The sequence below is a fragment of the Panulirus ornatus genome, chromosome 12, assembly GCF_036320965.1.
Source record: "Panulirus ornatus isolate Po-2019 chromosome 12, ASM3632096v1, whole genome shotgun sequence".
NCBI classification, from domain to species: Eukaryota; Metazoa; Arthropoda; class Malacostraca; order Decapoda; family Palinuridae; genus Panulirus; species Panulirus ornatus.
The window spans coordinates 22,046,287-22,069,696 of NC_092235.1; the positions used below are offsets into that span (position 1 = coordinate 22,046,287).

Below are 23,410 nucleotides of genomic sequence, written 5' to 3' on the forward strand. Positions count from 1 at the left end.
ATGCAGAAAATGATCCTTAGGTAAAAAGGAAAAGATAAGTTACTCACCACAGTCGAAGACCTCTTGAGTTTCAGCCATGGGGGGATCATGGCATGGTTTAAATAGATGAATATTTTAGGGCAGTAAGTACAGATGAGGATACTGATATAGTTCTGTTGAAAATGCTAAGGATCCCATAATAACCACTGTGGGTGCAGGACATTGTAAGATCATCTTTATGACCATTAGAAATTATTATCTTGGTGTTTTCATGCCAGTTGAAATGAATTTATTATGCTTAGCTACATTAGACTGATTATTTATTTTAGTATTACTGAGAAAATGATTAGCTGTGAAGTTTAAATAGAACTGGTTTTTATTCGTCCATTTGTTCTTACAGTGTGCCGTGCTTTGGGTCTACCCTCACGTGTGGTGAGTAACTTCAACTCTGCTCATGACACAAACTTTTCCTTAACCATTGATGAGTACTTCGACAAAAAAGGCGAGGAGATTGAGTAAGTAACACAGTGCATTGTGTGTCCACAAAGAAAATTTTACTTGCAAGTCACAGAACAAGCAGATAAAATTTCTTTTTTGCCTCATTCTCTTTAAATCTTTGTATCCATGCTGCTTTTTCTTTGTAAGAGACTGTGAGCCCTTTTTGAAAGTTTTGCCTTTGGTAAATTTAAGTTAATTAATGCCAAGTTTTATAGGTTTGTGCATCGAATTCTTCAAAATATGATATTAAGAGTCCTATGCTAAACTCCATTCACCTACATCATTTGCAATAATTACATAGAGAATATGTAGAAAAATTGTGCCAGTTAGTAATAATCAACTTGTTCTTGTAAGTGATGGTAAAGTTTTCTTGGTGAACTGTATGGTTGTGTAGATGACTGTATATGAAGGAAAAAATTTCTGTAAGGCATGTTTTGTGAAGCAGTGAGAAAGTGATTAATTTTAGTACTTGTTTGTAGGTTTTCTCTAGAGCCTTTACTTTCACACATGTGAATGAGATCAAGAAACATGTAGCTGAATCTTCAGTTAAAGAAGAAAAGACAAATTTTAGAATCCCAACTTGACATTGAAGTACATGATATTGACCTTCATGCTGAGATCTGCAGATGTCAGAAACTCGTTTTGAAGAATTTTGAAGATCACTTCAAGAGCTAGTTCAAAATTTTAGAAAATTTACAGGGTCAGAATTACCCTTCTAGACTTGAAGACTGGGATTCTAAATCTCTTGGGCATCAAGTTATATACAGAAGAACTGGTATTCAATCTTGGCCAGAACTCTTATTTTTTCATACTTGATCTCCATTTTCCATGTTAGTGAGGTAACTCTTAGGAACAGATGAAGAAAGGTCACATCCACTCATATCCAGAGGGAACTCTAGGAGCAGACAAAGAAAGGTTGCATCCACAAACCGATTTTTTAGCTGTCATGTATAATGCACCAAAACCACAGCTCCATAGACCTTTCCCTGGTTTACCCCAGCTGCTTCACATGCCCTGGTTTAATCCATTGATGGCATGTCGACCTCTGTATACCACATCATTCCAATTCACTCTATCATGTGTACACCTTTCACAGTCCTGTATGTTCACGCCCTAATTGCTAAAAAAAATTCTGCACTTGATCCTTCTATCTCCATTTTGGTTTCCCTGCTCTCCTTATTCCTTTCACTTCTGACATGTATATCTTCTTTGGCAACCTTACCTCCCTCTTTCTCCATGTATGTCCACCCCATTTCAGCACCCTCTCTTCAGCTATCTCAACTGCACTCTTTTTATCACCACACTTCTCTCTTACCCTTTATTACTTACACGATTGAACTTAAACCATGTCACACCCCTTATTGCACTAAAACATTTCATTTCCAATACACCCACCCTCCTTTGCACAGCCTTATCTATAGCCCATGCCTTGCATCCATATGATAATGTTGGGACTGTTATACCTTAAAACATGCCCATTTTTGCCCTCCCAGATAAGTTTCTCCACACATCCTTCAGTGCTCCCAGAAACTTAGCCTCCTCACCCACTGTATGACTCGCTTCTGCCTCCATGGTTCCATTTGCTGCCATGTCCGCTCCCAGGTATCTAAAACACTTCACTTTATCCAGATTTTCTCCATTCAGATTCACACCCCAACTAACCTGTCCCTAACCTTTGCTAAACTTAACAACCTTGCTTTCATTCACATTTACTCTCAACTTTCTCCTTTAACATCCTTCCCAGCTCAATCATCACCAACTTCTGCAGTTTCACACTCTAATCTGCCACCTGTGCTGTAACATCAGCAAACACTAACTAACTCTCTTCCTAAACCCTCTCATCTCTTACATAGTGAATACTCTTCCTTTTCTTCAAGGCTCTGGCATTTACCTCCCTCATCACTCCATCCATAAGCAAACTGAACAAGACAAAAGAAAGTACTGAACTCAAACTATCATACCAGTCTCAGAGCAAGTCAGCCCATAACATTGTATATATTTCTGGTGTTCAGATAGCACCAAAGAATGTAGTTACAGCAACAGCAAATCTCACTTTGAACTTGGATAAGCCTAGATAAGCCACTAAAGAAGTATGTCTCTGAAGAAATTATCAACACATGCTCTACCACTCCTGAAAATACATTGTTCCTCCTGCATCTGATGCTTTTTCCATGCCACCACCCTCTCAATCACTACTCTTTCATGCATCTTACCAAGTATACTCAACAGAGTTATGCATCTGTAATTCAGACATTCGCTTTTGTTCTTGCCTTTGTGCAGTGGCACTCTACTGGAATTCTGCCAGTCCTCAGGCACCTCACCTTGAACCATACAGTGAAAATCGTAACTGACTAAACAGCACTGTCACCTCCTTTCTTGAAAAATTCAATTGCAATTCCATCCTCTCCAGCAGCTTTGCCACATTCATCTTATGGAAGGCTGTCACCACCTCTTCTCATTTTACCATACCATTTTCCATGACTCTCTTGCTTCACTTACTTTCACATCCCATACTTCCCATATCTGCTACCTTATCTTCTAACACAATCACCTCTCCTCTTTTTACCAAACCATTTTCCATGACTCTTTTGCTTCACTTACTTTAACATCCCATACTTCCCATATCTGCTACCTTATCTTCTAACATAATCACCTCTCCTCATTTTACCAAACCATTTTCCATGACTCTTTTGCTTCACTTACTTTAACATCCCATACTTCCCATATCTGCCACTCTATCTTCTAACTCAATCAACAGTCAGAATACCCATTCCATCCCCTTTTCACCTCTTCTGTCCCTGTTACTACTTCTTTATCTGCTCCTTTCACTATTGCTTCCATTTGTTCTCTTGTTCCCCCCACACCATGAACCTCTGTCCAAAAGATTTTCTTGTTCCCCCTATTTAACAATACTCTCTCACCTGAAGCTAGCAAGATGATGCCAGGAACATGAGAACAACCTCACTTGCTCATATGCCTTCTTTACCTGTTATGCAAAAATGCACCAAAACCAGAGTTCCCTTCCTCAGCTAAGCCTCACAGGCCATTCTGTGGTCTCGCATGACCACTTCATATGACCTGATTCAATGACATGACAGCACATCACCTGCTGTGGACGATATCACTCCAGTTTTGCTCTGCACTATGCATACTTTTCTTGAATGTTCAGGTGCCAGCAGCTCGAGGCCTCTTTCACTACATCCTTCCATTCTCTTGGTCTAACCCTCTCCTGTGCTTCATCCTTTTATGACCTTTGTATCCTCTTAGTCAGACTCTTGTTATTCATTTCTTCCATATGAATGATCCACTTCACCACACTTTTGGTTCTCTTTGTAATTCCGTACATGATTACCCCAGCTCTCTTTACAGTTCATTCTGTCACCTCCACCTTTTTCCATTCTCATGCATTAAGTGCCCTAGCCTCACATTTATTCAACACCATCAGGACGTGTATACTTTCAAATTTGTCCATCTTTGCCTTATAGACACTGATTTCTTTCATACACTTATCAGTGCACCCAGGATACCTTATCTCTGCCCTCTCCCACCCCATGGCTCATTTCAGCCTCCATTGTTCCATACATTGCCAAGTCCAGTCTCGGGTATCTATATCTATACTTTTGAGTTTTTTCCATATTAAGACTGTTCTTTACTCACAACAAGTGTTCTCTCCATCCAGTGGATACAGGTTTACTGGAAACACCCCTGGAGGCATAGGAGACTCAATTTGGAACTTCCATGTATGGAATGATGTGTGGATGGCTCGACCAGATCTGCCTCCTGGTTATGGTGGCTGGCAAGCTATTGATGCCACTCCTCAAGAACAGAGTGATGGTGAGAATGACTTTTTCTCTTTGAATGCTTCTTGGGAATTTTTTGAGTGCCTTTTTATAGACTGTTTTCACCAAAAGTTCTTCCAGCCCTCTTTTAGAAAGTCTCTACTGGCAATTTTCAAATATAATCTTTGTATCAGTGAATTAAAGCATGCTGATAATCTGATTAGCAGAGTTTTGGTGGGATGTATCGTGAGAAGTAAGGCAGCACACTTATAGGGGACAATTAGACTGCGTTATGTGAGGAAGAACCTTGCCAGGTCCATGGTGTAGTGGTTTGCACATTGCTAAGGTAAGGCAGAGACCTTGCATTAAAATCTTGGTCAGTTACAAATGTGTTTCTTTTGGTTACATATGCTATGGTGAAGATGCAGCGTAGCACTTAATTGGGTGCATGTCTTAAGGGCAGAAACTGATGGTGTAGAGATTTATGCACAGAAATGAGGAAATACACTCCTGAAAGCACAAGACAAGAGGGAAAATCCTCACTAAATGATATTAGGGCAGTTGTTAGCACACTACTCTAACGGTCATAGACCTTGTGTTCTTATTCTGGGTTGTCACAACATTACTGTTGACTGGTGACTGTATTGTTGACTGGTTGGTAAGGTTATTTAATGTATGTATGACTCATGGTGAGGTGCCTGAGGATTGGCGGAATGCGTGCATAGTACCATTGTACAAAGGCAAAGGGGATAAGAGTGAGTGCTCAAATTACAGAGGTATAAGTTTGTTGAGTATTCCTGGTAAATTATATGGGAGGGTATTGATTGAGAGGGTGAAGGCATGTACAGAGCATCAGATTGGGGAAGAGCAGTGTGGTTTCAGAAGTGGTAGAGGATGTGTGGATCAGGTGTTTGCTTTGAAGAATGTATGTGAGAAATACTTAGAAAAGCAAATGGATTTGTATGTAGCATTTATGGATCTGGAGAAGGCATATGATAGAGTTGATAGAGATGCTCTGTGGAAGGTATTAAGAATATATGGTGTGGGAGGAGAGTTGTTGGAAGCAGTGAAAGGTTTTTATCGAGGATGTAGGGCATGTGTACGTGTAGGAAGAGAGGAAAGTGATTGGTTTTCAGTGAATGTAGGTTTGCGGCAGGGGTGTGTGATGTCTCCATGGTTGTTTAATTTGTTTATGGATGGGGTTGTTAGGGAGGTAAATGCAAGAGTTTTGGAAAGAGGGGCAAGTATGAAGTCTGTTGGGGATGAGAGAGCTTGGGAAGTGAGTCAGCTGTTGTTCGCTGATGATACAGCGCTGGTGGCTGATTCATGTGAGAAACTGCAGAAGCTGGTGACTGAGTTTGGTAAAGTGTGTGGAAGAAGAAAGTTAAGAGTAAATGTGAATAAGAGCAAGGTTATTAGGTACAGTAGGGTTGAGGGTCAAGTCAATTGGGAGGTGAGTTTGAATGGAGAAAAACTGGAGGAAGTGAAGTGTTTTAGATATCTGGGAGTGGATCTGGCAGCGGATGGAACCATGGAAGCGGAAGTGGATCATAGGGTGGGGGAGGGGGCGAAAATTTTGGGAGCCTTGAAGAATGTGTGGAAGTCGAGAACATTATCTCGGAAAGCAAAAATGGGTATGTTTGAAGGAATAGTGGTTCCAACAATGTTGTATGGTTGCGAGGCGTGGGCTATGGATAGAGTTGTGCGCAGGAGGATGGATGTGCTGGAAATGAGATGTTTGAGGACAATGTGTGGTGTGAGGTGGTTTGATCGAGTGAGTAACGTGAGGGTAAGAGAGATGTGTGGAAATAAAAAGAGCGTGGTTGAGAGAGCAGAAGAGGGTGTTTTGAAGTGGTTTGGGCACATGGAGAGGATGAGTGAGGAAAGATTGACCAAGAGGATATATGTGTCGGAGGTGGAGGGAACGAGGAGAAGAGGGAGACCAAATTGGAGGTGGAAAGATGGAGTGAAAAAGATTTTGTGTGATCGGGGCCTGAACATGCAGGAGGGTGAAAGGAGGGCAAGGAATAGAGTGAATTGGAGCGATGTGGTATACCGGGGTTGACGTGCTGTCAGTGGATTGAATCAAGGCATGTGAGGCGTCTGGGGTGAACCATGGAAAGCTGTGTAGGTATGTATATTTGCGTGTGTGGACGTATGTATATACTTGTGTATGGGGGGGGGGGGTTGGGCCATTTCTTTCGTCTGTTTCCTTGTGCTACCTCGCAAACGCGGGAGACAGCGACAAAGTATAATAAAAACAAAAACAAAAAAAAATATATGATTTCACTTAATCACATAATCCCAAGGCTTATTATATAGGGCTCCATCAACTTTGAGGCTCCACTGTAAGCAAGTACAGGGAAGTGTTGAGCTCCTCTGAAGGAAGATGTTTCTTGATAATGTACTCCCTTTTATCCATTGACAGTGATGCATTTGTACCAAAGGTTACTTTTTTCTTTCAATATAACCATTTGCAGTCTCATTCTGGTAACACCATTTTTTTTGTGTATAATTTCATCATGATTGTGGAACTTTGAGTAACATAGATACATGGACCCTTTACTTGCTTTCTGTTTCCTGTCTTAGTAAGGCAGTGTCAGGAATGACAGCTAAGCTGTGAGATAAAAAAAATCTTTGCTTAGTTTCTTCCTTTATTTCTTTATTTGGAAAGTCAAGACACAGGAGGGGAGTATTTTCAAAGACACCTTCTTGCTCCCACACCTCTTAGAAAGTTTCTGAAATATCAGTAGATTTGTGGGTGGGAAGATATGTGGATTCTTTCTTCCCTGTCCCCAGAGATAATGATAATATTTGTATTAATGATATTACTCATTTTTTTTCATATTGTTTGTCATTTTCCATGAAGTGAGGTAGCACCAGGAACAGGTGAAGAATGGCGTCATATGCTTACATACAATCTCAAGCTGTCATATATAATGTACACAAATCCAGAGCCCCTTATCCACAGTCAAGCTCCCAGACCTTTCCATGGTTTACCATGACCATTTCGTAAGCCCTGGTTCACCCCATTGACAATGCATCGACCTTTTGTATACCACAATTCACTCTGTTCCATGCATGCCTCACACCTCCCTGCATGCTTAGTTCCCAGCCACTCAGTTTCATTAACTCCATCATTCCATCTAATCCTTGGTATCCCCCTTCTTGTTCCTTCCACTTCTTCTGACACATATGACATTTTTCATAATTGTTTGCCATTTCTATCATTGCGAGATACTGTTAGGAACACACAAAGAATGGCCTTATTTATGAACATCCACTCCCTTACTGTCATTGAGTGTCTTAGTGCATCTAAATCCAATTCTGCAGGAGGCAAAGGTGTCTTTTGTAAGGCAGAGATTTGAGGCCAGTGAGTTAGGTCTTCAAGCAGGATCCTCTTGTAATAGCTTATAATCAGTAGGCTCTGATTCCAAAACTTCCAAAAATTGGAATCCAACAAATGATGTGTCTAAGGTTAGAAAGACATTTGGAGATGAGCTGGAAATCTCAGCCACCCCTGCCAAGGAAATTTCAAAGACAGCCTCTGACCCACGGCTATTAGATGAGAGATGATAGGCATCACGGAACTTGCTGGAGGACTCCATTTTTTAATCTGCACTCTAAATCCCATTAGAAAGATCTACAGAGAAAAATATTATGATTCTTATTTGGAACACCCACTTACTGTAACACACTTTCAGGATGATCACTTTATAGAATCTCCATCAGGCTGTACAATTTGACAACTGAACAATTAACTTAGGTTTAAAGTTTTAGCATTAAGTTGGTATACAGACCTGACATGTTGAGGTGTTTCCATTTGGTTTTTCTATAGCTCCACAAATCATTTTTGAGTAATTTTGCCCTGCTCAAAAAACTAACTCCTTCCAGTGTAATATTTCTGACGTAACAGCATTCTGGAATTTTCAACTTCAGTGGAGAAATGTGCCTAGGAAAGGGCCCCTAGTCCTGAACATCCTTCAAAAAGCAGATTTTTCATCTTGAATGGGTACCGCTTATTTCCCAGTTAGAACTTCTCAGAGACTGGCACTCTGTGGCTTCCTGAGGACAGTGCTGGAACTACACATTTACTGTAGTCACATTATGGTCCTGCATGTTGGTGTGTTGACATCAACTAATTTCTTGGAAGTTTGATTTGGCAGGAGGACAAAAAGGTTACCCTGCAAGATAAAAAAGAAAATTCTTCCCTAAAGAAAGTAGAGCTCTTCCAAGAACATATCCCCAGGAACCTTTCAGATTCTTTGGTGGAACTGTGTTAAAGGGTTTCTGGTAGTCTGACACAACACAGTCCACCCATCCCTTTCTTTGATCTATGATGGACCTTTCCCTATTGTATAAGTCTAGAAGATTAGCTTACATCACCTCCTTTCCGTATCATCAGCGAACAACAACTGACTCACTTCCCAAGCTCTCTCATCCACAACAGACTTCATACTTGCCCCTCTTTCCAAAACTCTTGCATTCACCTCCCTAACAACCCCCTTAAGACCATGTTGTCTCCCAGTTAGAAAGTTTCTCCTTTGCAAGTAGTCATTCATTTGCTCTCTGATTATATTCTCCAGTGCTTTGCAAACCACACTTGTTAATGAGACTGGCATGTAGTGCAACTGCCCATTTCCCTTTCTGAAATATAGGCACATTTGCCCTTTTCTACATCTGTGGAACTACACCTTCCAACATTGACGTATTGAACAACATTACTAGTGGTTTAACAAGTACCCCAGCACGTTCTTTCAGCATGCATGAGGAGACTTCATCAGGACCTTTAGCTATATATGGGTCAAGTTGTTCTGATAGCCTGAGTATGTCATTTCTGTCAGTTGCTATACGTTCCAAGATTTCATCCCCCTCCTACCTTGGTAACGCTTTTTCATTACTGTCATCTTTAATGATAATATTTTTGAGCTTGTCATTCAGCTCCTCAAAAAACGTTCTCAGCATCCTTAAGAATTCTTCACTCAAAGTCCCTTTGATAGATTATTTCACTGAGAGTTTGCTCTTGATAGATTTATGTAAAAGTTAGGGAGTGTCTTCTGCTCATTTAAGAATCTCTTAGCATTAGCCTCCTTACCTTGCAATATCAATTCTTTTTTTTTTTCCTGTATCTTTCATAATGCTGGCTAAGCTCTTTCACTTAATGACATTTCTCATTGAACCATATCTCTCCATTTTAATTGTCATCCGTTATTAGCCATCAGGGGCACTCTTGGTCTGACCCCTTCAATTTAGATTGCACTAACCTTCTATAGCAATGGTCCATAATCATAGGGACTGAACCTTCTGTAGTAGTGGTCCACACTCACAGAGTTGAACTCCAGCTTCTTTACTCTTTCATTCATCCAAGTGGTATATTCATAGAAGCTTGTTTACTCCCACAATATCCATAAGGTGTGAGTTATCAGGCGTCTGGTGCCCCATAGCACCCTTGGATTCCTTTGCAATCAAAATCAGAGTCTTCCTTTGCTGTCTCATTTATCTTTTTAATCCTCCTACATACTCTGACATAGTGTATATTTCCCTTGAATACAGTAAGACACACTGCCTTGGCGCATGTAGAACATGCTTATTTTGATTGTCTGTTCTACCTGTTCTAGTTTAGAGAACTGTGTTTGCCTGGTTCATATGACTCCACCATTAGTTCAATGATAGAGACAGAGTTGCCATATAGTGTTAATCTGGTCTATTTCTCTTCCTCATGTTTTTACTCCTTTCAGTATGTTTCACTAAGCCATGAACTTGTGCTTTGTTTCCCAGTTTTCTGATCTATTTTGATTAGTGTAGTGTGTGGCATGTGGTAAGTTCAAAAAGAATTGTACAATGGTGAGTTTCTTAACCAGCAAAAATAACAATTTGTGCAACAATTTGTGTTCAGTGGCATCTATTCAAATAAACCTGTGATGCTAGCTTACTTTACATCAGATTTCTGCTTTCTCCCAAACTTCTCACTGGATGTGAGTACACATGTGTGCTTGGCTGAATATTCCCTCAGTTACCTTTTGCCACACCATATATCTGTTTTTTTCCACAGAATTGCTTGCTTTTGATAAAGCCATAGATGATGTGATTAACTAGATATATAGTAAAATTTGGGTTACGTGTTGATTGATAGGCGTGTAAAAGAGAGACTTCTGGATGTTAATGTGCTGGGAGGGGCAGCTGGAGGGATGTCTGATCACTATCTTGTGGAGATGAAGGTGAAGATTTGTAGAGGTTTCAAAAAGGAAGAAAGATTGTTGGGGATAAGAGAGTGGTGAGAGTAAGTGTGCTTGGAAAGGACACTTGTACGAGGAAGTACCTGGAGAGATTGGGTGTAGAAAGGCTAAAGGTGAGAGCAAATGATGTGAGCAGAGTATGTGAGGAATAGGATGTATTTAGGGAAACAGTGATGGCATGTGCAAAAGATGCATGTGGCATGAGAAAGGTGGGAAGTGGGCAGATTAGAAAGGGTAGTGAGTGGTGGGATGAAGAAGTAAAGTTGTTAGTAAAAGAGAAAAGAGAGGCATTTGGATGATACTTACAAGGAAGACGTGCAATTGAGTGGGAGATATCGGTACAAGGTCAAAAGGAAGGTGCAGGGGTTGAAAAAGGGGGCAAATGAGAGTTGGGATGAGAGAGTATTATTACACTTAGGGAGAATAAAAAGATGCTTTGGAAGGAGGTAAATAATGTGTGAAAGATGAGAACAGTTGGGAACATTGGTGAAGGGGGTAAGGGGGGAAGTGATAACAGGTAGTGATGAAGTGAAAAGGAGATGGAGTGAGTATTTTGAAGGTTTGTTGAATGTCTTTAATGATAGAGTTTCAGATGTAGGATGTTTTGGTCAGGATGGTGTGTGAAGTGAGAGGGTCAGGGAGAATGGTTTGGTTAAGAGGGAAGAGGTGGTGAAAGCCTTACGAAGTTGAAATCTGGCAAGGTGGCGGTTTTGAATGGTATTGCAGTTGAATTTATTAAGAAAGGGGGTGACTGTGTTGTTAATGGGTTGGTAAGAATATTGATTGTATGCATGGACCATAGTGAAGTGCCTGAGGATTGGCAGAATACATGTATAGTGCTATTGTACAAAGGCAAAGGGAATAAAGGTGAGTGTTCAAACTACAGAGGCATAAGTTTGTTGAGCATTCTTGGAAAATTGTATGAGAGGATGAAAGCATGTACAGAGCATCAGATTGGGGAGGAGCAGTATGGTTTCAGAAGTGATAGAGGATGTGTGGATCAGGTGTTTGCTTTGAAGTGTGTGTGTGAGAAATATTTAGAAAACAGTTGTATTTGTATTTGGTATTTATGGATCTGGAAAAGGCATACAATAGGGTTGATAGAGATGCTTTGTGGAAGGTCTTAAGAGTATATGTTACGGGAAGTAAGCTGTTAGAAGCAGTGAAAAGGCATGTGTAGGAAGAGAGGAGAGTGACTGATTCCCAGTGAAGGTCGGTCTGCGGTAGGGGTGTGTGATGTCTCCATGGTTGTTTAATTTGTTTATGGATGGGGTAATTAAGGAGGTAAGTGCAAGAGTTTTGGAGAAAGGGGCGAGTATGCAGTCTGTTGGGGATGAGAGGGCTTGGAAACTGAGTCAGTTGTCATTCGCTAATGATACAGCACTGGTGGCTGATTCAAGTGAGAAACTGCAGAAGTTGATGACTGACTTTGGAAAATTGTGTGAAAGGAGAGAGTTGAGAGTAAATGTGAATAAGAGCAAGGTTATTAGGTTCAGCAGGGTTGAGGGACAAGTTTTTTGGGATGTAAGTTTTTTTTTAATTTTCCAAAAGAAGGAACAGAGAAGGGGGCCAGGTGAGGATATTCCCTCAAAGGCCCAGTTCTCTGTTCTTAACGCTACCTCACTAACGCGGGAAATGGTGAATAGTTTGAAAGAAAAAGAAGTTTGAATGGAGAAAGGTTGGAGGAAGTGAAGTGTTTTAGATATCTGGGTGTGGACTTGGCAGCAAATGGAACCATGGAAGTGGAAGTGAGTCACAGAGTGGGGGAGGGGGCATAAGTTCTGGGAGCAATGAAGAATGTGTGGAAGGCGAGAACATTATCTTGGAAAACTCGCATTTACCTCTCTAACAACCCCATCCATAAACAAATTAAACAACCATGGAGACATTGCGCATCCCTGCACAAACCGACATTCACTGGGAATCAAACACTTTCCTTTCTTTCTACTCATACACATGCCTTACATCCTTGATAAAAACTTTTAATTTCTTCTAGCAACTTGCCTCCCACACCATATACTCTTAATACCTTCCACAGAGCATTCTCTCTCTCTCTCTCTCTCTCTCTCTCTCTCTCTATATATATATATATATATATATATATATGTATTTTAGTCACATGAAGAATGAGTGGGGAAAGATCGACAAAGAGGATATATGTGTCAGAGGAATGAGGAGAAGTGGGAGACCAAACTGGAGGTAGAAGGATGGAGTGAAAAGATTTTGAGCAATCGTGGCCTGAACATGCAGGAGGGAGAAAGGCGTACAAGAAATAGAGTGAATTGGATCTGTGTGGTATACTGGGGTTGATGTGCTGGCTCTGGATTGAACCAGGGCATGTGAAGCGTCTGGGTTAAACCGTGGAAAGTTTTGTTGGGCCTGAATGTGGAAAGGAAGCTGTGGTTTTGGTGCATTACACATGACAGCTAGAGACTGAGTGTGAACGAATGTGGACTTTGTTGTCTTTTCCTAGTGCTACCTCGCATGCACGTGGGGGAGGGGGGTGCCATTTCATTATGGCAGGCGGGTGGCGGGAATGGATGAAGGCAGCATGTATGAATATGTTCATGTGTATATATATGTATATGTCTGTGTATGTATATGTATGTATATGTTGAAATGTATAGGTATGTATATGTGTGTGTGGGCGTTTATGTATATACATGTGTATGTGGGTGGGTTGGGCCATTCTTTCGTCTGTTTCCTTGCGCTAACACGGGAGACAGCGATAAAGTATGATGATAGTAATAGCAATATATATATGTGTGTGTGTGTGTGTGTGTGTGTGTGTGTGTGTGTGTATGTATGAGTGGATGGATTGTTTTTCATCTTTCCTGGCGCCACCTTGCCAATGTGGGAAACGGTGATCAAGTATAATAAAAATGATAAAAAAATAGAACTATTTTTTTATAAATTCTCTCTCTTCTCTTCAAGCAATCATCATTTAGGATATGTATGGTAATAAAGATATATGTAAGGCAATATTATTGATACCGTCAATTGATTTCTTAAGGTATCATTTTGTTTTGGGTGCCAGGTCATTGTAACGTTCTCAGCAATGAACAGGCAGACCAGTTGGCTAAATGGACATCAGAACTTAGATGTCTTTTCCAGTCCCATGGGAGCAGGGGTCTTACCTTCCCAGGGAATACATCTTTATATAGTATGTGGCAGAGTCAATTGATCGACCTGAACACCACCCATAAGTTCAGGACTACTTTACTGAACTGCCTGGGAGCCCATTTAAGAACTAATTGTACCATTGGGACCTCTTAAACCTTACATTTGTAAAAATTCATGCCAAGTTCCTTTCCTTAGGAGTGCCTCTTTAGATGAATCTCTTTGACACCAGAACCAATGCTTTATTACCAATATATGTACTATTACAGGTTTTGAACTTGGAGACAGTTGTTACAGACACTTTTCCCAGGGGTTGGGATTCTTAGAAACGGATTTATATTCCTTCACCAGTACATATTTTGGTAAAAGCTCTTCACAACTGTTTTTTAGGGTCAATCAACACAGGTACCTTAGGTGGGACAAACAGTTTTGTTGCCAAGACTCCTGCAGCTCCCCTTACTCCACTACTTTAGTTTTTCCCAAAACCCTTAAGTCCTGAATTCTGGTATTATATTTATGATTTATTTTTTACTCTAATCAGATAGAGTTATGGAAAAGCTTACTGGATGACCCTTTACTTGATATTCTCCTTTTTACTCAAAGACAGTACCATATGGTCTAGAAGCCTCTCAGTTCTTCCTTGAACATTCTGATATCTCAGATGTGATTGAAGCGTCATGTCTTTTAAATTAACAGAATAAAGCTAGTAATCCAACTGCCTTGTATAAAAATGCCCTTCAAGAACCTTTATCTCTGTCTTTTAGTGTTAATATAATGGGCCCTTCTTGGGATAAACTTCTTCAATCATACTTTCAGAGGAGAAGCGGACCTAAAAGTTATACCTCTCTTACAGTCTTAGTTTTCTTGCAGATTAGTTTCTCAGTGTCCACTTATAAAAACTATCCTTATTTCCTTGGGCTCTGGGAGGAGAGTTTGCAATTTACATGAAATTTCCAGACACAAGAATCATCTCGCAGATGACAGTCTTTAATGGTTTAGGATAAACACTGAGTATTTGGCTTAATGATAGTCCTTTTTTACATCACTCTGGAAACAGTTCATCAAGATAGCATCATTCCTTATGCCCAGTTAATCTCTAAGACCTTTTGGGACTTGCTGGTAACTTTTGAGAGGACTGTTTGTTTCCCTCATAACCATGAAATCTCTTTCAGAGAAAGAATATCTTTACAATGATTAAGAAACTTGTTTTATTGGCTCTTATGGGCTTCTTACTAGATCATATGATGTGGGTAAGATATCATATACTCTACCTAGCCCCAGAAACCTTTGGTGGAGGATATTAAGAAAAGGAGTCTTTGGTACTCTTACCAGAAACCTTTGGTGGAGGATATTAAGAAAAGGAGTCTTTGGTACTCTTCTCCAATATTTTTCTGGTGGTATTAGTTTAGAAAGTGTGAATTTTCCTTGTTTAGCTGTGTGGATCCTCCCTTCAGGAGAAACAAATTCTTATGTGTCTTTAAATTGCTTTTGAAAGTATTTCTTTTTCCTTTAAGGGTTCAGTATTCTTGTCTGGAAGTTTTTCTCAAATCCTTTCCCTTCATGTGGGTATGCTGTTATGCATATGGGACAAACTGCATACAAGAGAAGTAAAGGAGAGTAAAAGTGGAAAAATAACCAGCAAATTGTCATTGTGGCTGAGAAGGCAAATAATGTAAGTCATAGGATTGAAGAAAAGTATTTATCAAGCCTGTTCTTAAATGTATCTATAGTACTGCCTTCAAACATTATGATGGGCAAATTGTTCCATATGTTAACAGTGTTACTGAAGAAAAAGTACTTTGCCTCATTCAAAGTAAAACATTTGCCTCCATTGCTAAGAGAGAAATCAGATGAATCAGATCCTAATTAACTTGATAGATCAAGCTGATCAATGCCTTTTATAGTGTTAACTATTTCTTTTAGATCTCCTCTCAAAGTTCTCTTTTCTAAGCTAACTGGATTCGTCATTTAATATGCTGTCTTAGGATTCATTTCTCAGTCCAGGAATTATCTTGGTAGCTTGATGCTGTACTTACTCCATTGTGTCTCTGTATTTTTAGGGAGGGAGACCAAAGTGGAACACAATATCCAAGATGTGGACAAAGCAATGAATTGTAAAAAGTAGGATGATTTCCCTGGACTTCATTTTAAAAGCCCTACTTATGAATCCAAGATTTTTTTTTGCTCATTTCACTGTTTCTTTGCACTGTTTACTTGGTTTTAGGTCACCAGTGGTTATTATGCCCAAGTCCTCTACCTCATTCACCTTCTGAAGTTGAACAGAATTCAGACTGTAGCTTCTCGATTTGACTACCATATGGTAAATTATATGGGAGGGTATTGATTGAGAGGGTGAAGGCATGTACAGAGCATCAGATTGGGGAAGAGCAGTGTGGTTTCAGAAGTGGTAGAGGATGTGTGGATCAGGTGTTTGCTTTGAAGAATGTATGTGAGAAATACTTAGAAAAGCAAATGGATTTGTATGTAGCATTTATGGATCTGGAGAAGGCATATGATAGAGTTGATAGAGATGCTCTGTGGAAGGTATTAAGAATATATGGTGTGGGAGGCAAGTTGTTAGAAGCAGTGAAAAGTTTTTATCGAGGATGTAAGGCATGTGTACGTGTAGGAAGAGAGGAAAGTGATTGGTTCTCAGTGAATGTAGGTTTGCGGCAGGGGTGTGTGATGTCTCCATGGTTGTTTAATTTGTTTATGGATGGGGTTGTTAGGGAGGTAAATGCAAGAGTCTTGGAAAGAGGGGCAAGTATGAAGTCTGTTGGGGATGAGAGAGCTTGGGAAGTGAGTCAGTTGTTGTTCGCTGATGATACAGCGCTGGTGGCGGATTCATGTGAGAAACTGCAGAAGCTGGTGACGGAGTTTGGTAAAGTGTGTGGAAGAAGAAAGTTAAGAGTAAATGTGAATAAGAGCAAGGTTATTAGGTACAGTAGGGTTGAGGGTCAAGTCAATTGGGAGGTGAGTTTGAATGGAGAAAAACTGGAGGAAGTGAAGTGTTTTAGATATCTGGGAGTGGATCTGTCAGCGGATGGAACCATGGAAGCGGAAGTGGATCATAGGGTGGGGGAGGGGGCAAAAATTTTGGGAGCCTTGAAAAATGTGTGGAAGTCGAGAACATTATCCCGGAAAGCAAAAATGGGTATGTTTGAAGGAATAGTGGTTCCAACAATGTTGTATGGTTGCGAGGCGTGGGCTATGGATAGAGTTGTGCGCAGGAGGATGGATGTGCTGGAAATGAGATGTTTGAGGACAATGTGTGGTGTGAGGTGGTTTGATCGAGTAAGTAACGTAAGGGTAAGAGAGATGTGTGGAAATAAAAAGAGCGTGGTTGAGAGAGCAGAAGAGGGTGTTTTGAAGTGGTTTGGGCACATGGAGAGAATGAGTGAGGAAAGATTGACCAAGAGGATATATGTGTCGGAGGTGGAGGGAACAAGGAGAAGAGGGAGACCAAATTGGAGGTGGAAAGATGGAGTGAAAAGGATTTTGTGTGATCGGGGCCTGAACATGCAGGAGGGTGAAAGGAGGGCAAGGAATAGAGTGAATTGGAGCGATGTGGTATACAGGGGTTGACGTGCTGTCAGTGGATTGAATCAAGGCATGTGAAGCGTCCGGGGTAAACCATGGAAAGCTGTGTAGGTATGTATATTTGCGTGTGTGGACGTATGTATGTACATGTGTATGGAGGGGGTTGGGCCATTTCTTTCGTCTGTTTCCTTGCGCTACCTCGCAAACGCGGGAGACAGCGACGAGGTATAAAAAAAAAAAAAAAAAAAAAAAAAAAAAAAAAAAAATGTAAAACTTTGCACTTGATGTTAAAATTCATTTGCCACCATAAGCCCACTCCACCAGTTTGTCTATGTCAGTTCGAAGCTGTAGACATTAGTTCATTTGTTGATTTAATTACCAGCTTTGTATCATCCGCAAATTTTGATGTCTTGCAATGTAGCAAATTATCAGTATCATCAATGTATATGAAAAAGAGAACCAATCCCAAGACTGATTCATGTGGCACTCCATTAGTTATGCCCAACCATTCTGGGCCTTGACCATTAAACACTACTCTGTTTATAGCTAGTCAACCATTTTCCTTTTCACTGAAGTACAACCATTGATGTGGAACCTTATCGAAAGCTTTGTAAAAATCTAGATAGATAACATCAACTCTCATATATGTTGATTATATCAAAAAAGAAACTAAGCATATTTGTCAGACGTAAGGAGTTTTGTTGAAAATAATGCTGAGAATTGTTCATTAAGTGGTGTTCCTTTAAATGGTTTGCAATTCTATCACAAATGATGGTTTCCATAATTTTTCCAACTATAGACATTAAGCTAGTAGGACACTGATTTTCAGGCTGTGACTTATTACCTTTTCTGAACATTGGTGATACATTGACAAACTTCCATTCATCTGAAACTATTCCCGTAGCAAGTGACTTCATCCTTGTGACAGTCTGGGATTAGTTGAGGATAGGGCCTAAATGATAAGCTCCCACTGCCATGACTAAGTGGTTAACTATAGATGAGGGAGGTCAATGTTTTGCCACTGGAAATACTGTAGGTTGGAAGATTCTAATCCTGAGTATCAAGATATCCATTACAATGTCTCTCTTGCTGAGGGGTCACCAGCTTGGATAGAGGTCTTTTCAGTTTTCAAAGTTAAAACTTTTCTCCCTGCTCAACATTCTCAAAGGTGAACTTTTTGTTGATTGATGTTACTTCTACCTTTATTTGTTGTTTCAGGAATTTTTCAATGTGGACCAGCTTCTCATGAGGCCATCCGGCGTGGAGAAACTGAATATAAGTATGATGTGCCCTTTGTCCTAGCTGAAGTTAATGCTGATGTTGTTCGCTGGAGGGAAGATGAGACAGAGCTTGATGGATTTAAGATACTTGGTTCAAACATAAGACAGTAAGTTATTATTATTATTTATATTATTATACATCATCGCTGGTTCCCATGTCAGCGAGGTAGGGCCAGGGAACAGACTAAGAATGGCCCATCCACTCATATGCACACATATATACATAAATATCAACATATGCACATATACATACATATATTAACATATACACACTTATACATGCACATTACATACATACACATGTACATATTCATACTTGCTTGCCTTTATCCATTCCTGTTGCTCTCCTCTCTTCCTAGTTGTACACAATCCTGAATCCCTTGATAAAAACTTCTAACTGTTTGTAGCTGCTTATCTCCTTGCTGTATATCTTGAGACTTTCTACAAAGCATCTCTATTAACCATGTCACATGCTTTTTCCAGATCCATAAATGCCACATACAAATCCATAATTTTTTCTAAATATTTTTCATACACATTGTTTAAAGCAAACACCTGATCAACATATCCTCTAATTACTTCTGAAACCACACTGCTATTCCCCAGTCTTATGCACTGTACATACCTTCACACTCTCTGTCAATACCCTCCCATACAACATACCAGGCATACTCAAGGAACTTATACCTCTGTAGTTTAAACACTCACCTTAATTCCCCCCTTGCCTTTATACAGTGGCACTATACATGCATTTGGTCAATCCTCAGACACCTCATGATGATCCATACATACAACGATTATCCTTACCAACCAATCACAACCAGAGTCACCCCCTTTCTTAATAAATTCAACTGCAATATCATCCTCTTCTGCATTCTAGCCACATTTCATCTTGCGCAGAGCTTTCACCACGTCTTTTCTCTTCACCAAATCATTCTCTATGACTCTCGCACTTCACATACCACCCCGACCAAAACACCCTGCATCTGCAATTCCATCATCAAGCACATTTAACAATACTTCAAAATACTCACTAAATCTCCACCTCACTTATCACTACCTGTTATCACTTCCCCTTTTGCTCCCTTCACCAATGTTCCCACTTGTTCTCTTGCCTTTCACACATTATTTACCTGCTTCCAAAACATTTTTCTTAATCTTTAAGTTTACTGATACTCGCTCGCCCAACTCTCATTTGCCCTCTTTTTCAACCCTTGCACCTTCCTATTGACTGCATGCCTATTTCTCTTATACATTTTCCCTATAAGTACAGCCCAAACACCTCTTTTATTTTTCACTAGTATCTTCGTTCCACCACTCAGTACCCTTTCTAATCTGCCCACTTCCCACCTTTCTCATACCACATGCATCTTTTGCACATGCCATCACTGCTTCCCTAAATACATTCCATTTCTCACCCACTCCCTTAACATCATTTGCTCTCTCCTTTTTACCATTCTTCACTCAATCTCTCCTGGTACTTCCTCACACATGCCCTTCTCAAGCTCACTTACTCTCATTACTCTCTTCTCCCCAACATTCTCTCTACTTTTTTAAAACCTCTACAAATTTTCACCTTCATCACTACAAGATAGTGATCAGACATCCCTCCAGCTGCCTTTCTCAGTGCATTAATATCTAAAAGCCTCTCTTTACACACCTATCAATTAACCTGTGATCCAATAATGCCCTTTGACCATCTCTCCTCCTCTACTTGCACACATATACTTATGTATATCTCCCTTTTTTATCGCTGGGGATAGGGGAGAAAGAATACTTCCCATGTATTCCCTGTGTGTTGTAAAAGGTGACTAAAAGGGGGAGTAGGGGGCTGGAAATCCTCCCCTCCAGTTTTTGACTTATCCAAAAGAAGGAACAGAGAAGGGGGCCAGGTGAGGATTTTCCCTCTTAGGCTCAGTCCTCTGTTCTTAACACTACCCTGCTAATGCACGAAATGGTGAATGTGTACAAAAAAAGATATTAGAAAATGTTATTAAGTTGGTAAGCTTTCTCATCATCTGAAGAAATTTTATCATGTAAGTGCATGTTGGTGAGGCAAAATCTGTTGAAGCTAGGAACAACAAAACAGGAGTCGTTTATTGTTTCACTGTTTAATGTTTTTCAAAAACACTTTTTCATGTGATTTTTATGTTTTTCAGTCTCTTTGGTTGTAAAATTAGACAAGTGCTTTGTAGAAAAGAAAAATTCTGTAATGCTTAACTTACTCTCCGGCACTCCATTGCTGTAGTCATTTACAGAGTGGCTTCTTTCTCACACCCTATACATTAAGGTGTTACTCAGGGTTCTTTCCTATTGCCTATATGTTTTCATCTCAATAAGGGATTTTATCTTTTCTCTTATGCTTTTAACCTTATTCATTGTTATGCTCATGATTCCATTGATATACTTCAGCTCTCTTATCCTCCTATCCTCACTTTAATACATGTTCTCTTCCTTGTACTGATCATATTTCCTTTCTCATCTCGGATATATTTTGGTGTGGAGAAGCATTTACCTTGTAAAATTTAACTGTGCTGAAATGTAATTTCTCATAATATCTCTTTGTAAGAACACTTGTTTCTCTCTGATCAGTTTCCAAACACATCAATTCATCCCAGTAATAACATTAAAATGTGCATAACCATGTCCTGTGTATCATCCAGGAAACCTCACATGATATTACAAAGTCTGCTTCCCTAAAGCTGGGAGTGTTATATAAGTACTTTTACTTTAAGCATATATTTCATATCTTCAGGTTTTTGTTGCTCAAGTATGGAATACTGGTTACACTTCAAGGGTGGCTCATCCCACACCTCTCTGTTAACTACAGTGAAATCAAAAGCCTTCTGTCTCCTTATTTCTCTTGGCATAACTTCTCTTCATCCTTCCCATTCCTTACATTGTGATGTTGCTGCTCTCTATTCTTTAGGTATTGTTTTGGCCATTGTTCTTGTGAGTTACCTGCATATGTCCCTACCCCCACAGCATGTATTTGGCTGCTGTTTCATAATCGAGGATGGCTTTTATGATACCTCCTTTTTTTTTCCTCAAACAGCTAAATTTTGAACCTCTCCCATCTTTTGCCTTTTCTTCTTTATATAACCTTTCTTCCTCTAATAGTCAGTTTTCAGAAGACCAGTGGAGTGCTGATTAATTTTTTCTTTCTTTTCCTATTACTATTTTCTTCCACCCAAGATGGCCTTGATTAGGGCATGTTTTACCTGTCCCATGTTGGTCACTATATGATAAAAAAGCAAAATAATTATATTAAGGCATTAACTGTTTTTATAGTGTTGGTAAGCAAATCCTGACAAAGAAACTTGGGAAGCATGAGGAATCTAGGATCCATGACACAGACAAGGAGGACTGCACCGGTGATTACAAACAGCCAGAAGGAAGCCAGGCTGAGAGGATGATTCTTTTAGCTGCAGCCAAAAGGTGAGGATTAGATGTTTTGTTTGTCATAAATGAATATTACAGGGGTGCTTAGAAGTTACAGGTGTGTGGTGGGTGATGAGAATAATTGAAAGATTATGTTGCATATGTTGCAGACTATTTATCGTATGAATTATGAGGCTCTGTAGAAAGTTATATGTTATACTTGTGCAGACAGTGCAGTCTTTACAGTTCCACCCTCTTGAAGCAGTTTAATATTATTTCACTATATAGATATAGACAGTTATTGGCCATAGTTGTCATATGTATGGAAATTGTATGGATACAAAGTTGGCCACAGTTACCAAGTACAATGAATGTGAATTGGAGAAAACCAAAATGATCACATGTATACTAACTGTTAAGACACAGACGGCCAAAGTTATCACATATGTACCAAGAGTAAGCACATATGATGAAAAAACTTGTACAGCCAAAGTGTACGATTTCTGATAAAGATTCTGTCTGCATGTGGTTACATAGTGAGTGAAAAGTTTCCATTTGTTTAGGTTGTATATCTGTGTCTGTGTGTGTAATTGGAGGTGGAAGGATGGAATAAAAAAGATTTGAGCGATCAGGGCCTGAACATACAGAAGGGTAAGAGGTGTGCAAGGAATAGAGTGAATTGGAACGATGTGGTATACCAGGGTTGACATGCTGTTAATGGACTGAATCAGGGCATGTGAAACATCTGTGGTAGACTATAGAAAGGTCTGTGGGGCCTGGATGTGGATAGGGAGCTTTGGTTTTGGTGCATCACACATGACAGCTAGAGACTGAGTGTGAACGAATGTGGCCTTTTTTGTCTGTCTTCCTGGAGCTACCCCTGCTGAAGCAGGGGTTAGTGATGCTGTTTCCTGTGGGGTGGAGTAGTGCCAGGAATGTGGACAAGGAGAAGAGGAAGACCAAATTGGAGGTTGAAGGATGGATTGATAAAGGTTTTGAGTGCTCACTGCCAGAACACATAGGAAGGTGTAAGGCATGCATGGGATATAGTGAATAGGATCAATGTCATTCACAGGGGGCTATTTGCTGTCAGTGGACTGAACCAAGAGGAAACTTTGGAAAGGTTTGGGGGCCTGTTTTTTTTAGATTTACAGATGATTTTGTTTTGTTACACATGACAGCCTCAGTAACCCCTTCTGTGGAGCTCCTGCAGTGCTCATGAAGCCTGCTACTTCTGTAAGGTAAGACCATAGGTCAAGGAGAGTGGTGATGTGTGTGCGTGTGTCTGTGTGAAGTGTGTGCAGAACAGTTCAGGTGTGAATGTTGGTTGTCTTTAGTATGGAAGTGTCATCTTTCGCATTAGACTTAGAACAGCTTCATTTGCTCACATCTACTCTTTAGTGCCTTTTTGCTTGATATCTAGCCTACATTTACTACATGTGTTCCGTATTGTTATTTCATCTGATGTCATGTTGTAGGTTTGATTAATGTATTCTTTGCGAGAATATATGAACACTGAGAATTTTGTTATTATGTCTAGGCGAAATGAATCTCTATCTGAAAATTAAGTAGTGTGTTGTGAATCATCAGTAAAAGA

General features: G+C 40.0%; 1 protein-coding gene across 1 annotated transcript in view; it reads left to right on the forward strand.

Moving 5' to 3' along the window:
• LOC139751845 (hemocyte protein-glutamine gamma-glutamyltransferase-like) overlaps positions 1 to 23,410 on the forward strand; it is a 63,572-nt gene that overhangs the window by 25,429 nt on the left and 14,733 nt on the right. Inside the window, exons 9-12 of the mRNA XM_071667474.1 lie at positions 380 to 494; positions 4,157 to 4,311; positions 18,371 to 18,539; positions 21,724 to 21,870. Of these exons, the coding sequence (XP_071523575.1) occupies positions 380 to 494; positions 4,157 to 4,311; positions 18,371 to 18,539; positions 21,724 to 21,870 (586 nt within the window). The remainder of the gene's footprint in view (positions 1 to 379; positions 495 to 4,156; positions 4,312 to 18,370; positions 18,540 to 21,723; positions 21,871 to 23,410) is intronic.